Source organism: Pseudorasbora parva, chromosome 3, assembly GCF_024679245.1.
Source record: "Pseudorasbora parva isolate DD20220531a chromosome 3, ASM2467924v1, whole genome shotgun sequence".
In the NCBI taxonomy this organism is placed as follows: domain Eukaryota; kingdom Metazoa; phylum Chordata; class Actinopteri; order Cypriniformes; family Gobionidae; genus Pseudorasbora; species Pseudorasbora parva.
Genome location: NC_090174.1, coordinates 54,036,387 through 54,054,452, shown reverse-complemented (window position 1 = coordinate 54,054,452; position 18,066 = coordinate 54,036,387). Strand labels below are relative to the sequence as shown.

Below are 18,066 nucleotides of genomic sequence, written 5' to 3'. Positions count from 1 at the left end.
AGGCAGTTTGTGAGACGACCCCCAAACTCTGAATTCAAGCCTCAGTACACAGTGAAGACAGTGAAGCATGGAGGTGCAAGCATCATGATATGGGCATGTTTCTCCTACTATGGTGTTGGGCCTATTTATCGCATACCAGGGATCATGGATCAGTTTGCATATGTTAAAATACTTGAAGAGGTCATGTTGCCCTATGCTGAAGAGGACATGCCCTTGAAATGGTTGTTTCAACAAGACAATGACCCAAAACACACTAGTAAACGGGCAAAGTCTTGGTTCCAAACCAACAAAATTAATGTTATGGAGTGGCCAGCCCAATCTCCAGACCTTAATCCAATTGAGAACTTGTGGGGTGATATCAAAAATGCTGTTTCTGAAGCAAAACCAAGAAATGTGAATGAATTGTGGAATGTTGTTAAAGAATCATGGAGTGGAATAACAGCTGAGAGGTGCCACAAGTTGGTTGACTCCATGCCACACAGATGTCAAGCAGTTTTAAAAAACTGTGGTCATACAACTAAATATTAGTTTAGTGATTCACAGGATTGCTAAATCCCAGAAAAAAAAAATGTTTGTACAAAATAGTTTTGAGTTTGTACAGTCAAAGGTAGACACTGCTATTTTTTTGAACACACCCCTTTCAACTAATTGCCCAATTGCACAGCCTTAAGAGCGTGCATATCATGAATGCTGGGTCTTGTTTGTTTTCTGACAATCTACTGAACCTACTGGTAACTTGTTTGCCACGTAGCAATAAAAAATATACTAAAAACCTTGATTATTCTGGTTAGTCACATTGTACTGCTATTATTTTGAACAAGACTGTATATATATATATATATATATATATATATATATATATATATATATATATATATATATATATATATATATATATATATATATATATATATATATATATATATATAATAATTAAAAGTTCAACAGTTAGAACACATACATGTTAAAAGTCCCACTTGAAAAATGTATTAAATAACAAATTAAAAAAATATTCAAACAAAAGATGTTTTCCTTTCTCAGAAGTTTCCATTTAAAAGCACAATTTAGACTTCGAAGCAATCAAAAGCCTACCCTTATTTTCAATATCGTAGAGTCTCTGCTGCCAGAAGCTTCTGAATGGAGCAATTCCGGTGCCTGGGCCAATCAGAATGCACGGAACCTGGCTGTCTTTTGGCATACGGAACGTTGGAGCCCTGAAGCACAAAATACACCCATTGATTCCATTAGATCCTAAAGAAAACTACCCTCAGTGGACATATTTGAGAAGTGTTCGAAGCTTTACCCTCTGACAAAGCAAGGCACCGTATCGTCTTCTTCCAAACTGTTGAGCCAGGAGGAACACACTCCGTGGTGTACGGGACCCTCTCCATCTATCCGGAATAAAACAAATAATCCTTTAACCTGACACCCTCTGACACCGTTCTATCCCATGGCAATTTAGAACTGCACAGGGCTGACATCGCTCGCTTCAAATTGAGTGAAATTGCTATATTTTAACCGCCAATTACAGCATTATGCACATAATTACATGTTTACAACGCATTCAAAATTTGGAAAAGAGATTACAGCACAGTTTCTCTTGTGCACACGTTAACAAAAAAAGGCTTATCAGAAAATGCAGATCTAGAATTAATTTGATCTTTTAATTTTGATGTCGTCCCTATCTTTAAAATAAATGAGCAGTTATTAGATGAGCAGTCAAATACCACAGACAATCAGCCTGGTTTCCCTTCTGACAATACGGATTATTCACAATTCATTAGGCACTTCAGTCATATTGTTAATTAAGTTCATAGTCTCTTATTAAGCACCCAATTATTCATATGATACCGCTGTTGGGGAAATGTGAGTTTGTCATTGTAACTATTGAAAGTGAGAGGCTGTTTAGTGTGACACTCACAGTTTGAAATGAGCACTGGAAACATTTAACACTGTGAAGTGGATTGCATTGATTAAACATTACATCAAGTTCTATTTACACATGTTCTGAACATCTGGTGTTAAAGTGATCAGCTGAGATATATTACTGTTAACATCTGGTACAAACAAATTGTTTCTGGTGATCATTAGCTTTTTAATAAAATAAAAAAACACAAAACAAAGAAATGTTCATATTTCAACACAGTATCTATTACACAATTTAATATGAGTTTGCTGATGTTTGCATCGTCCAAGATACCAAAATCTGCAATCTCAAGATATCTGAATATGAACTTCACTACATCATGTAACTTTTCCATCCACTATAGGGCGCCTATTGAAAACAAAGGCGTAGCTTGATGACGCCAAGTTTGAACGGATTTCAGAAGAACGTGATTACTTAAACGATAAAAAAAATTATGTTTATATGAATACAATTTGCTTAGTATGGTTGAAGTGAATAATTGAAGGTCAGCAACAAATTTATGACAGGTTGATAAAGTGAGATTAAATGAATAAAGTCAATATGCTTTATTTAAAGGTTTAGTTCACCCAAAAAGGAAATTGATGTCATTAATGACTCACCCTAATGCTGTTCCACACCCGTAAGACCTCCGTTCATCTTCAGAACACAGTTTAAGATATTTTATATTTAGTCCGAGAGCTTTACTGTTCCTCCAAGTGTATGCACACTATACTGTCCATGTCCAGAAAGATAAAAAAAAACATCATCAAAGTTTGAACCGTTCAAATCTTTGTTTGAGGTTTGAAAACAAACGCGGAAGAGAAGACCATGCTGAATAACGTCGTAGTTTTTGTTATTTTTGGACCAAAATGTATTTTCAATGCTTCGAGAGATTCTAATGAACTAACTGATGTCACATATGGACTACTTTGATGATGTTTTTATTACCTTTCTGGACATGGACAGCATAGTGTGCATAGACGGAGGAACAGAAAAGCTCTCGGACTAAATATAAAATATCTTAAATTGTGTTCTGAAGATGAACGGAGGTCTTACGGGTGTGGAACAACATTAGGGTGAGTCATTAATGACATCAATTTCCTTTTTGGGTGAACTAAACCTTTAACATTTAATTATTGCACGCTTGTTAATATTGCTTTTGAGAAATACTGAATATGTTTTTTCTGCAAGTGAAATGAGTAAATGTCTGCTCAAATGACAATAATCATCATGCTCACACAGCGCAAACAACGCCTCTGCATCTTACGCTCGATTTCTCTTAACATGGAGACAGGAGAGGCGTAGCTCAATACATGGGAAAACAAACTAACTTGCATTACCTCTTTGAAAAAGTAACAGATATTTTTTTGTAAATTTATAAGTAATGTCTTACTTTACTCTTGAAAAAATAATTTGATTAGTAAATTGTTACATTGTTTCACCATATGGCAAAGTAACTTACAGCTAACAGTTAACTGTAGCATTTTGCTGTTTTTGTTTTTCTGTAAAAATGATACACATTTCTACGATGCTGATATAAAGTTGAAAATGAAATGAACACAACCCCCTTAAGTTCCCTGGGATATGAAAAAGCAACCCCATTAAAAATCCTCTGTTGTTGTTGATGTTGTTTTTTTTACCTTTGGGCCGATAGTACACCACCGCCACAGTGAGGTGGATCTCTCCTGGATGGAGGTCTGGAGAGGAGCTGATGGAGTAGTACCGTGGCTGTAGGAAGGGTAGCTGTGTCAAGAGAAGGGTGGAGGGGATCTGGAGGGATGGGAATTCCTCCAACACCTCCACTATTGTGGGGTTATTATACCACTTCCACTCCTCATACTCCTGCAAACCCTGAGGAGACACAGACAGAATGAAGCGTGATCAACATGATGTCTTCAGTAGCTCTGGTTTGGCACACGAGTTGTGGATGAGTGGCAGAGAATGGCAAACGTTCAAAAAATTCTGAAAGCCGTGAACTGACAGCAAGAAGTGAGTAAAAAAAAAAAAACTGTCAGCGTTGTTTTGTGCATAAATGTGTTAGTCATGTGAGTGTAAAACAGAGCCAGAAAGGTCTTTTTCAGGTCTCTCCTTTTAAAGAGAGTTCTGACACCATGTACACATTGATAATAATCATAAATCAGCATATTAGAATGATTTCTGAAGGATCATGTGACACTGAAGACTGAAGTAATCATACTGAATTTCCCACAGGAATAAATTACATTTTTTTAAAATATATTACAATTGAAAAAAAAATGTTTTTTTAATTTTTAATATTTTACAATATAACATTTTTTTACTGTATTTTTGAGCATGATACTTTTTTCAAATTTTTACAGACCACAAACTTTCGCTAGTGTATTCCAAATAAAGGATTAAAATATACATAATTGTATGCTTATTTTAATCAGTTGCCATCCTCATTGACGTGAACCCTTTGTCTTTCTCCTCTGGTCCACTCCATTCCTTCATCAGAATCATTTAAACCAAAATGGATGACTCACTAACTAAGCAGCTATTTTTAGCAACATATCGAAAAATTGTTTCAGTGGGAAGCAATGAAAGAAAAATATTTCCATGCCTTCGTGTTGACACCGAGAGGCTTGTGCGAGAGAGTAGGACAGGCATGGGATAGGAAAAAAGGAAGTGGGGAGGAGGGGGTTGATTTTCAGAATTAATAAGTTATCAAACTGAGAAAATGACTGCCGATTTGAGGCGGAAAAGGCAGGGACGCATGTGGAGATGTGACGCCTTTTGTCTAATGTGGAAGAGGTGTATGAAAATGGGTCTTAGATCATTACTGAGCTTTAGCACGCCTTGTATTGATGCAAATAAATGATAATTAGAGAAGCGAACAAGTGTGTGTGTTGGCCTGCCGTGTTTTCTTACCTTGCTCAGCACCTCTAGTCTCTTTCTCTGTTTCTCATTAGTCGCTAGAGGAGCAAACTGTTGCAATAGTTGAGGACTAGGAGGGGTTGTTATGTCCAAGAAGTATTTGAAAGCCTGATAGATGGTACAGGGCGGAATGCGACTCTCATCCGTCCAGTTACTTATCACACCTGCAGAAGATTACATTAGATTAGATTGTTTATTTTAGCCACACGACAATGCCGGTGGAATTTTTTTTCGGTACAGTATGTTTAAGCTCTACATCATCATACATTACAGACAAAAATAGACAATACACTTCACAACATGTAACAATACAAGATACAGTGGGTACATGACCATGCGTAGTGTATGAGAGGAATAACTAAACTAAAGAGAGGAGTTCAGAGTCCTGATGGCTATGGGGAAAAAGCTGTTTGTGAAGCGTTTGGTCTTGGTAGATAGTGACCTGTAGCGCCTCCCTGAAGGAAGGAGCTGAAAAAGGTGGTTCGCTGGATGTGAGGTGTCAAAGAGGATTTCCTTTGCCCGCTTTACAGTCCGATATGTATAGAGTGAATCGACTGAAGCCAGTGGTTTCCCTATTATCTTGGATGCTTTGTTGACAGTCTGCTGTAGTTTTTTCTTTGTTTGGCTATCTGTGCTACCATACCATACTGTTATTGATGATGTAATGATGGACTCGATCATAGCGGAATAGAACAGAACAAGGAGCTGATATCTGATCCGGTATTTTTTAAGCTGTCTGAGGAAGTAAAGTCTTTGTTGAGCCTTTGCAATAATTTGATTAGTATTAGTTTTCCACTTCAGGTTATTGCTAATGTGTGTTCCTAGGAATTTGAAGGAGTCAGTGATGGTGATTGAATTGCCATTTATCTGTATTGGTGTTTTAGGAAATGGCCTATGTCTAAAGTCAACAATTAATTCCTGGGTTTTGGCTGTGTTGAGCTGGAGGTCATTTTTCCAACACCAATTTACAGCTTGGTCCACCACCATGCGGTACTGTGTTTCATCACAGTATGAGAGGTTCATGAAGAGGTTCAATTTAATCCTAATTGATGTAGTGATTTACCTATGCTTAGAGAAGCAGATACTTAACACACTAAGTACTGCAACACTATTTATAGATTAAACAGATAGTTTACCCAAAAGTGAATAGAAGTGCAATACAAGTATGATGTGTGCACTATATTTTACTCATAGGTTTGTACAGGGTTTGACATCAACATTTTGTTCATGTTGCTGTTTGAGCATAAACAGCATGTGCAAAGTTATGACGGTCAAAGTTGAAAGCAAAGGAAGATATTTTCTTAGAAATAGCTTTTATGGACTACAACCAATGGCTGGTAGTGACTACAACGACCTTATTCAAAGGTTGGTGACATCACTAACCCTAAAATTTACCTAAACCCTGCCCCCGGAAACACGCAACAGGGGGTGAGCCCATTTTGAAAAGTGGAAGAGTTGTAGTAAAGAACATTTGGGAGTCTGCTTAAGCATTCGTCTTTTCATTTATTTCAATACGGTATGTAACACAAATGCAATTGCATGTCAGAAAAGCAAGATGACAACATAAGTTATAACTGCAATTAAACTAAACTATACATAGCTGACTCTGTTTTATGTGAATACTTGAAGAGACGGACATTATTTTGTGGGTATTTGACTGTTTATAAGAAATTACTGAGAGGTGCGTACTTTGGGTGTGTAAGCACAAAATCTGCATGAATGAGTAAAATAATACGCAATACGTACAAATCCCAAACCAAAATTCAAGCCCTGTAACACAAACAATATTTATCCAGAGCAAATGAAACAAGTGAATAAGAGGACGTGGGTGGGGAAAGAGTTAAAGCAACCTCATATTCCCTCTGTAAAGGTAACTGGCCAGTCTTCAGTCATCCTGACACATTTCTCAACAACAAGGAAGGGTGAGAAATCTCACTTGAGCTAACCTTTTTAAAGGCTGGGACACACCAAGCCGGGCAGTATCAGACCGTTTTTAGCACTGGCCAGCTAAGTTTCTTCGGGATGTTTCACACAGTTGGCTCTAGTCGGACACTGTCTGTTTTTTGGGGGGCCGATTCAGCATGTTTAGTTAAGAGTCGGGCTGTCAGGGAGAGAGATTCTGATTGGCTGTTCAGCTTAGCGAACGAGTCAGTGCACAAGGATAAAAGCGAAGTGATGAGAGCCAGCTAAGAAGTCAAGATAATTTTACATCATGTTACGTGAGCATTCAAATGAACAAATATTTTCATAACATGAGGTGACTGGAATAAAGAAAGTGATCTGAGTGATTGATATTCAAAATGGTAAGCAAGCGCTGCTTTGTTTTACGGTTTGTATATCTGCAGTCCTAATTTTGGTGTCCCTTTTTGAATGACAAAAATAGACTATTGATACCTGCTAATATAGACATATTTATTTACACGCAGATGCAGAACGCACATGCTAGCTGACAGTCGCCTTTAGTCCCTTTAGTTTGTTAGCGCAGCTTTTTATAGAAGTAACAATATAGTCAGCTTTCATCGTTGCTAGTTCCTTGATGTTGGCTTGGTGTGTCCAAGACTTAAAAGACACTGATAAGAAGATCGGTCAGTACCACCCAAAATGTATTTAGTATCTCTTTAACACATTAAATAAATATAAAAAATATCCTTCAGAGCTACCTGTAAAAACATTTGCCATGTGTCTTAAATATTCAGAGATATATATTTAAAAAAAAAACTTTGCTCTGTCCATGTCTGTACTTCAAAGCCCTATTGTTAGTGACAGTATGAAGATAAAAAGCAGATAGTTTCAGTGTAAGACAACTGTGAAAATTTTTTTTTTTTCCCCACGCATAGAGGCAAGATAAATAACCTCATATGATGAGGAAAAACTTTAACAAGAGAGAACAAATGGAATGAAACGGCTCAAATGGGGAAATGGGACAGCGCCTCTAGCACAAGAGATCAAACTCTGATAGATATGTAATTGAAAGCACATCATTTGGCATCAAAAATGTATTTGATTAGTCAGATTTGCAAGGGAGTTAAACAATAGCATGCCAGCATCAGAATCTTTCCCTGCAGATGAAGTTTTGATCCCAAAATTGTCTCTTTAAATGAAACATCTCTGTCATAGATTATATTAAATCAAAGCAAACAAAATCCTACATTCATTTTTTAACATTACATATGACCCGTGCTGGCAAAACAAGTCGCAATGAGCAACTTTCTAAAAAAAACTAGTTATTTTTATGTTCATATTCTCTATTAAAAAATTAAATAATCTTTTTTTATTTTTTTATGATGTATGATTTGTTTGAATCGGACAAAAAATCACTTAGCTACACCAGTTTGATGTTGATCGAGTCAGCAAGGTGCATATTTAGAAAAAAAAATCGAGTTCCAAAGTTCCAAAACAAAATCACCTAACAACCATACCTAAAACTCCCTGGTACTAACACCAAATTTGACATTAAATAAAAACCAAATACCTATAGGAAAAAAATACATTCAACTTTTTCAAATGATAGGACAATTGTTTGATTAACATTAATGAAACAGACAGCCTAGGCTATATATTAAGATCTACTGTACCACACAAATCTAAAATAATGTAACTGTGATGATGCCTTCTACGTCCGTTCACATGATTATGGAGTGTTTTGTTTATTACTGAGTGTTTTGATTTATTATTTTCATGATTATGATTTATGTCTCAATGTCTCGGGTTCATACCGTGTTGCTTAGCTGAGGGCAGCAATTGAACCTAGACTTTGTTGATTGTTATATTTTCTTTATTTAGTATTGTTTACAGTGTTATTAAAGGGGAGGATGAAATGCTGTTTCATGCATACTGAGCTTTTTACTCTGTTAAAGACTTGGATTCCCGTCCTAAACATGGACAAAGTTTCAAAAACTCAGTTGGATGTTGACGTTAACAGGGCAGAATGTCCTTGTATGGGCCGTACGGGCTCTTCTCCCGGAAGGGTGTGCGCGCAAACGACCAGAGCGAGATAGCAAATGCACGACGCCCATAAACGCTGCTCTCAAGGTGCAGATCCAGTCGTCGGTGCAACACTTCTGTCGCGCCGCGCTCCACTTTATTCCTATGGGTGACGTCAAGCGACTTCAACGCGCCTGCAAAGCATTCCGGGAAGGCAGCGCTGCATTTGAACCGATTTGAACGCAGAAATGACGGGAAGTGTCACAACACAACGCTTCAGTGTCGCAAAAGTGGATGTCCACGGTCACTGCTGTCACAGGACTTCACGAAATCAACAATGCTACCAAAGAAGTGTGTTTTTGACGGAGCGGTCCCAGCGATAAAGGTTCATGGTCCTGCTTTGGAAGCAGGCGGTGAGTAAAACTGCTTCAAATGTCTGTGTTGTTGGCTATCGTCGTGTAAGTAAACATGAGTAAACAACATGATCGTGTTTAGTTAAATTATATTATATTATCAATGTAGCATGCGATCTATGGTGTGTGTTTAAACATGCTTCGTCATTCAAATGCGCTAACGGTTACTCCATTGTTGTTCTATGTATAACGTTACACTAGTCTGATGTGCAAAACCGTTTTGCTTGCTACTGCTAAGGTTTAGTCGCATACAATAGTCCATAAACCGAATCATGTCATCGTGTCCTGCTGCTGTTTCTCCTGTTCAGTTTATTTCAGCCTCCAGATCTGATTCTTGATCATATATGTATGGTTCAATCTGATTGATAGCCATGGTTTATTAAAAGTAACGTTTCCACGCTTAAGGATGTCACAGCTTTCAGACGCTCTCAATGCAATAACTGCACACGCTCATGATTCTTTAGCTCCACCCACACGATACACCTCCATCCTCTCGCTTTTTTTCAGAAAGACTCGGTACAGCCTATATTTCTTTTATAAATATAATAAAACTAAAACTATGAAAACTTTTCGTAGATATGAAGGATGCTATAGTACTCTATAGGTACTCAAGATCGACATGAGATTGACTGAAACTCAGTGCCCCCCCCCCCCTAATGATATTCATGATTTGAATTATGTTTAAATGTGTATTATTTTAACCAGTTTTCTTGTGTTATGGGTGTTAGTTGAGTCGACCCCTGTAGTATGATCCATGAGTGTTTGGTGGGAAATTTGCATATACAAGCTTGAGTGTTTGTGTGGGTTGAGGCTAGTTGGGCCAGGGACAGCCAAGGGCTATAGCATTCTCAGCATGTGTATTTGTATTTGTATATTTTGTTAATTTGAGTGTTTTGTTTGTTTATATTTGTTGAATTTAACTTGGAGCACGAGGGTAGAGACAGCTGTCTGAATAAACATCACTTGGACTCTAAGTTTGCCACTTTGTACTTAACTCATTCATCAGTCCCCGGACTTGCCGGCGAAAAGAAAATACATTACAGATAAAGTAAACTGCAAACCCTAAATGTTCACATAATACTTAACAGGTGTTAATATGTGCTTCATAAGTACTAATAAACAGCTAATATCCGAGTAATACTGTATGCATGCTCATAAGCAACTATTAAATAATGACAATTGGACCCTAAACTGAAGTGTGACCATGATTTGATACAATTGCAATTCAGTATGCAAATGTTACAATGAGTGTTTACATGCACACTGCAGCGATAACAACCAAGGATAAGCTTATTAATGCAAGAGAATTGCATTTACCAGATATTAAATTGACTTTATTGTTGCATGCAAACAAAGAATAAGTCATCATAATGCCAGTAAATATGTAAAAAAAAACACTTATCGTTTTTAACAATTTTAAAAAGATACATTTACATGGATGCACACTTGACATATTTTCAGGTTGAGCTTAATGAGTTTGTGTATACTAATCCACTCAAGGATGTCAGCTCTAAATTGTATAAATTTATCAACCCATTGAATATACAACTGGCATCCTGATAGATATCAGTTGTGTTATTGAAAGTGATATGAGTGAAAGCTAGCTTACTTTCCAGTAAATGTGACATGATCAGCACCGTGGACCAGGTTACCCTGATCTTTGGCTCATCATGAACAGCAGAACATCTAATGAACACTGTTCGGCAGACAATGGCCTATTGAGAGAGACTTTTCTCGGTGTTCACACGGAAGAAAATCAAATCATGTTTGTCTGGCAGACTTATATGAACAAAGTTCTAGAAATATTGTGCCCCTCTTCTCAATATGTTTGTTCATCAAAAGTGATATGTCATTTCAGATTATTTTTATGTAGATTCTGTCATTTTCCATAAGATACCAAAGCAGGTGTTTGAAAGACAGTTGCTTTTTGTTTGTTGACATTTGCAAGAAATGACCAAACCGTTTAAGATGCTATTTTCAAATTTTGAATTAGTTTCATATATTTGCATATTTTTATCATGACAAGGAAAACATATTTGTATATCATAGTTACCCAATGCTGTGTTTCTTTCCACTAAGAACTCCACTTTCACAATTTGATTGACAGGAGGAGCGTCTTCCAGTTTCTCGATAAGAGTTGAAACTAGATCTTCGTTGTTGCCGGGGTAAACGCCTAAATGGTCACCAGGCAAGTATTTCAGGTTCTCGTGGTTGTTGGCATCAAGACGCACAAATATAGTCGATCGGCTGATAGACAGAAAGTAATCATGATAGACAGTTGTAATATGAAACAGTTGCAGTCATCTTTAACGAGATTATACAAAATATATTCATACACATGAGCAATCCACTAAGCGTTGCTCCTTTGGGTACTTTTGCTAGAATAGGCATTGCAAAGCATTTTATCTCCCATTTTTCTTAAAATAAATAGTTAAATTTTACAGTAACATGATAAAAACTCAAGACTTTCAAGGAAATATAAGGAAAGCTCAAGGCCTTGAAGGAAATTTATTTTTTCTTATTAATTTTCTTAACTTTTTAGGGTTTAATAAACAATTGAAACAATCTGGTGATAGCATATAATATTTTTTAAACCTATCCAAACATACCAATCCACAATAGATTTAGATTAGAAAGTATAAAAGCTTCCCAGTAAATATGGCAGATGGCCACAAATGCTAAGGAAGATTCAAGGCAAAAATCAGTCATGAGGTATGTGAAAGACTTTTATGATAATTAAAATCGGAGAAAAATAGAAATCGGACAGAATATTAGCAAAAACTTACTTCGATCTGGCACTTTGTAGGTTCTGCCTCAGCAGAAATTTGGCCCCGTAAACTTTCTTCTTATGGATGCTGTAAAGTGCTGAGAGTGGATACAAAAACCAATCAACTGTTAAAAATGTGCTGCATGAGATTAGACTACACAACAATAAAAAAATCTAAATGCAATTTAGAGGTCCTACAACTCGATTTGCTATAAAACTCATGAGCCGCCCATTTCAAGACCATTTTGAGGACTTTAGATGCAATTGTAAAAAAAACACAAAAAAAAACAGTCTGTGAAATAGGAAATCCTAGAATGTGCTTAGGAAGCCCTAAATCCATTGTTTACACTTTCATCAATTGAATAAGGAAGTGTTTACAATCCTCTGGGTAATGCTAACATGGCGCTGAGACAATCCGTGTCAAGCTAATGAGCCACTAAAATGGCAGTTCAATTCAAGAGTCAGCTGGCATGCACCATAAATTTTGATGCAAATAAAAAAGCTTCTCCATTCACAGGGGAAGACTTTAAGCATCATTTAATTTGATAAAAGCTTATTGGCTTTCGGAAATGAGTCATTCTTTAATAAATGGGAAGCACTAGAGCAGCAACCTACCTTGCGTAAGTGTCGGTGCCTCCGCCGTGTATGTCATCCGGAACTTGCTTTTTTTCCAGCTGCGATCATTACTAATCAAGGAATCGTTCGCTTTCTCGATATTAACATCGTCGCCGACACAGAAAACATCACATGCAGCCTGGGATAAAAAGGATAAAAACGGATCAAAGGTAATACTTTAGTATGGGGAACACATATTTACTATTAACTACAACTTAATTTACTGCTGATATTATTATTAATAGTTAGTAAGGTAGTTGTTAAATTAAATTTAGGTATTGGGTAGGATTAAGGGATTTGGAATTAATATGTGTCACGCATTAATATGTGCTTTGAGTACTAATAAACAGACAATATGATATCAAAGTGATATCCTAGGAATTGCATGCTAATAAGAAACTAGTTATTAGCAAGAATTGAACCCTAAAATAAAGTGTAACTGGATCAAAACTAATTCTTGGCATTATAATTATAATCATAAACTAAAGTGCAGTCCAAGACAAATAGAAGAAATGTATTATATATAATTCTACAGAAATGTTCTAAATAAAACCTTTCTAAATAATAATACAAATGCTTTCTGTTTTTTTAAATCTGAGGATAGTTATCCAAAAAAGAAAATGATCCCATGATACACTCACCCTTTAAGTCATCGTAGGTATACAAGACATTCTTCTTTAAGACGAATGCAATTAGAGTTATGTTAAAAAATGTTTTACAATTGCAGTCAAAGGCAGCCCAAAATTGGAAGTCCAAAATAGTGCATCCATACATTATAAAAGTAATCCATTCGGCTTCAGGGGGTTAATAAAAGCCTCCTGCAGCAAATCGATGGGTTTTTGTTGTTTGGGCTTCAAATTTTGGGCTGCCATTCACTACTATTATAATGCTTGGACTAGCCAGGACATTTTTTAATATAACTCTGATTCTATTCGTCTGAGAAAAGAATATCACCTAGGATGGCAAAAATTAAAACAAAACAAAAATTTTACATATGTTTTTTTTTTTAGGAATATCATATTTGATGCATCATTTTATTTATGGTTTATATAGTATGATATAGGAGAATATGCACAATTTTATTCAGCAGCTCAAACCGAGCAAAAATATAAAATTTCGAGTAGTTGCTGATATTTATACCACCAAAAGGAAGGATTAATAAATTATAGTTTATACTAAAAGGCCTTGGAAATTTGCATATCAAATATGATATATTTGATATATCATCAAATACTACTGGTGTGAGAAACAACCAAAATGTTAATAATTATTTAATGCAAACCTTTAAAGTAAAAACGGCCAATTTAACACTTTCTTCGTTACAGTTCTTTTTTTGTTGTTGTTAATAGCAGTGAAAGAAAGCAAAAACTACACATGCAAAGTAGTGACAGCAGCCCATTGCTCGCTCAGGGCAGTACCTTAAAGACCTTCTTGGCCCATGTTCTAAAGGATTCCTCCTGGCCGCAGAGTTCGTCTCCTTCTCCCATCCGCATAATTCGCTCCCCACCAAGCTCTTCGAACAGCGTGTCCACTGCGTGGGCAAACGCACAGAAGTGTGGGTATGCCCGAGAGCCAAGGCCAAACACAGAGAATCTGCATGGGAGAAACGGAGTGTTGAAAACCCTTGAAGCACATGAACGCAAACAACACACACACACACACACACACACACACACACACACACACACACACACACACACACACACACACACACACACACACACACACACACACACACACACACACACACACACAAACACACACAAGGATGTACCATATATACAAAAAAAGTGTATTATAAGAGTGGGATAGTTGTGGACATCAGGCCAAAGGCTGTGAGCTTTGATCCTGAAACTGAAAACAGGATGAAATTCAATGCCAGAGAGGATGTTACGCAAGCATGTGCACACATATATGTGAAAAGTGTGAAATTTCTTTTGATTGCTTTAGGATGGAATTTCTTTTCTGTTCTCTGTTCTTGTGCTCTTTGTATTTTAGGTTTTGAAGAAGTTGATGAAGTTAAATTTAGTGACAGACATCGGAAGGAGCACACACACTTTCATAAAGACAGAGCAACATCACGAGCGTGACCACCGAAAATCCAAACCAATTTTTTCACATTAAAAATCTTTCCTAAAATACACATTTTTAAATACGGGAAAATAAGTAAAATATATTTAGAATAATGATTTTCACTTAATTACATAATAAATTGTGTAAATTATTTATTTTCCTCTTTGAAATGAGAATAAAAGTACAATAAAAATTCACATGATCAATAAATACAATGTAAAAATATAACTTTTTTTTATATTTCAGTACTGAGAAGCAGGGGAGAATAATGGCCTAATTGGCTTTTCTTTTCTTTCTTTTTTTGAGGTAGAATAATCCAGACGTGCTTAAAAGTGTTTCACAGACAAGGCTTAAACTTAGTCCTAGACGAAAAAGACATGTTTGAGCATATCTTAAAATATGTAAGTGCCTTTGTTTTGTCTCAAGAGGCACACACTAATAATGTTTTTTTCAAAGGCACTCTTATAAAAGCTACTTAAACGTCTTAATTTAACTAAAGCCTGATCCTGGCCTAATATAAGCCCTATCTGTGAAACCAGCCCTTAATGTTTTTACACATCAAATCTACACCAAGTCATATACAGGCACTACAGTACCTGACATTAGCAAGTGGTCCAGTGCTCTCAAAGTTGGCTTTGGTTTCAGGTTCGTCGCTGGAGGATTTACGGGTATCAGAATATGAAGAAACGCTGTTAAAGCGCACTTTGTACGTCCTGAGAGAGAGAAAGAGAGAGAGAGATTTCTTTGTGCATTTATGTGAATGGTTGGAGTGTATAAAGAAGAAATGCATGTTATGTGTAAATGTGTATGTCTGATGCATACATGTTAGACTTTGTGTAGGTGTGTGAACTGTAACACCAAAAAAAATTAATTATGGGAAAGCAGATGGGTGGGAGGATGAGAAGAAAATGTTGAAAACATCATTACGCACACGTGCATGCACACACGCACACACTCACTTTCTGTCCTCTATGCTAGTGGTGGGATGTCTCATCTCCATCAGCGTTGCACCAAATTTCTGTAGTGTGGAAAAGTGGAGAAAGAGAAACAGGAGTGAAGTTACTGCCCCTTCCCACGCATGCAGTTCACAATCACAAATTCAACCAGGACCTGCCAGCATAAAGCAGGTTCTCCATTGTACAGTATACGTGTGAAGTCCTTTATCATCAAGATGAGCACATTCTGTTGTGTTGTGAAGTGTTGACAATTTGATTCAAAGCAGAACCAAATGATTGATGTGCTCAGTGAAACTCTAGCTCAATAAAGCAAACTTTAATAACTCACCTCTCCATTTTCAGGAGGGTCCCCATTGCCGAACGTGCTTGTCACCACTAACACAAGAGTCTCGTGCTCCAAGTCGACTGTGTCATAATCATCCATGGACGTCACCTGCAGGATCATAAAATACCACATTAGAAACATTACACAACTTATGCTGCTATATGTACATGATATCATGACCTCAGTAAACACCATCCAACAAAATAGTTATATTAATATTATTCTTGTGTTTTATGTCATAAGAGAAGTGATACTTTACAATAAGGGTTTCACTGGTTAACATTTTTAACTGCGTTAGTTAACATGAGCTAACATTAAAACTGAGAAATCAAATTTTCCTTGATCTTTTGAAATATAAGAGGTCGTCATACTAGAGTTTAGATTCCCTGCCCGAGCCCGAGCCTGACCCGAACCGACCCGGAGATTTCCCGGCACTATCCTCAGGCCGGGTCCTTGATCAAGCGTTCGTGTTTTTTAATCATTACTTTATTTGTCTAATTGGGTGAGCAGAAAGCTATGCCATAATCAGAAATAATATATATTTTCAGCAAAGTAAGAACGAATACAACAACTAAGAAACAAATGTGTAGGCTACAAAGTTGCACAGTCAGGATTAGTGTAAAAATGTGAGTTAAAGTCACAGCACATGCAGTGATGGAGCGCAGGATTCTGAACAGAAACGCGCATGAGCAGCTCCCGTGAACACTGCACTTTGTTTAACTAAATCGTTTTTTTTCTAACCGTATCATTTAAAAATGGATATTTCAAGCTTTCTAGACACATTTCTCATGTCTGTGAGGCAAGTAGCCTGCTGAGTTTCAGTTTATTTATGAGACGCGCTCCAGTTCATGAGCAATGAAGGGATTGGTCTCGCGACTTTTAGTCTGCTATTTGCTTCTTATTTATTAAGTACAGGCTACTGGCCGAAGAAACCTTTATAAATGAAAGAAATGCTTTCTACAAAACAAAACTTAATATTAAACTAAATATAACCTGATTTCTGGACTACTCACATCTTTATCATAATCCGAAATAATGTAAAAATAATATTATAATATTTAAACATAAATATGAAAAAAAAAAAACATTGTTTAATGGCTACAACAAGTAAAGTAAGCTACAGATAAATGTCATGTCTGAGCTGGATTTGAGCGAACATCATTTTATCGGTGAGCCGTTCATGAGCGTGCGCCTGCGGATTATTGATCAGAGTCAAGTCAAGTCAACTTTATTTATATAGCACTTTTACAATGACGATTGTTTCAAAGCAGCTGCACAGTTTTAAACAGGAAAATATAGCAACAAAATTTGATTCGGCTGTACAGTCGCTCTGGAGAAAATGCCGATGTTATCAGTTCAATTTATCAATGTTAGTTTTAACATGAGTCACAGCAGTCCGCTTTGCTCATTACAGGCTCCTTCTCGTCAGAACGCCCACGTATTAAAAAAATGGTCGGGTTTAAATCAGGCTCAGGCTCATAATTACAGTTAATGTGTCTGGCCAGCCCGGGCTCGGACACAACGTGCACGGGCTCAGGTAGGGTCGGGCTTGATTTTTTTGAGCCCGATCATACTATAACAATATCCTGTGCGTTTCAGAACTGAAAACTTTCTTGTTAGTCCAAGCTTTCATTATATCCAAGCCCAACAAACAACGCATTGTGGAGTGTGCCTATCTATGACCACATTCACACAAAGCCAGAGCTTTCCCTGTACAATCTTTTTTTCCTAGTCCATCTCTATACTGTAAAAAAAATATTCAGAAAAAAGTTACCTGGTTGCCTTAAAATTTTGAGTTAATACAATGAACATTTTTTGAGATTCGACAACCTTTATTAAAATATTATTAAAAGATTTTGTAAGCATATTGGGTAATTTTGTGTGTTTTATTTCTAATGAAGCAGTGAAACATGCCAAATAGTGCTATTTTCATGATTTATCAAAATTTTACGTGGTTTAGATACTATAATATTTTGAGTTTCTATTTAGGTTAACCTAGGTTAAACAAATTTCCTTCATTGTATCAACTCAAATTTTAATTTCAATAAACTCAAAATTAAGGCAACCAGGTTACTTACTTTTTTAAGTTAAACCAACAAAAACCAACAATAATTTTTTACAGTGTAGAGATATCTGCGTACACAGAGCACTGACACAACACAAAGCAATGTAGTATACATGCCAGGCCAGTG

At 36.6% G+C, this 18,066-nt stretch overlaps 1 protein-coding gene across 3 annotated transcripts in view; it reads right to left on the bottom strand.

Moving 5' to 3' along the window:
- Positions 1-18,066, bottom strand: part of nos1 (nitric oxide synthase 1 (neuronal)) — a 101,761-nt gene that overhangs the window by 13,207 nt on the left and 70,488 nt on the right. For all 3 annotated transcript variants that reach the window (XM_067439497.1, XM_067439498.1, XM_067439496.1), the window contains exons 15-25: positions 15,878-15,982; positions 15,553-15,611; positions 15,190-15,306; positions 13,939-14,113; positions 12,521-12,659; positions 11,925-12,003; positions 11,192-11,385; positions 4,796-4,965; positions 3,547-3,757; positions 1,304-1,391; positions 1,093-1,214 (exon numbers count right to left, since the gene is read on the bottom strand). In XM_067439497.1, coding sequence (XP_067295598.1) covers positions 1,093-1,214; positions 1,304-1,391; positions 3,547-3,757; positions 4,796-4,965; positions 11,192-11,385; positions 11,925-12,003; positions 12,521-12,659; positions 13,939-14,113; positions 15,190-15,306; positions 15,553-15,611; positions 15,878-15,982 — 1,459 coding nt within the window. The remainder of the gene's footprint in view (positions 1-1,092; positions 1,215-1,303; positions 1,392-3,546; positions 3,758-4,795; positions 4,966-11,191; positions 11,386-11,924; positions 12,004-12,520; positions 12,660-13,938; positions 14,114-15,189; positions 15,307-15,552; positions 15,612-15,877; positions 15,983-18,066) is intronic.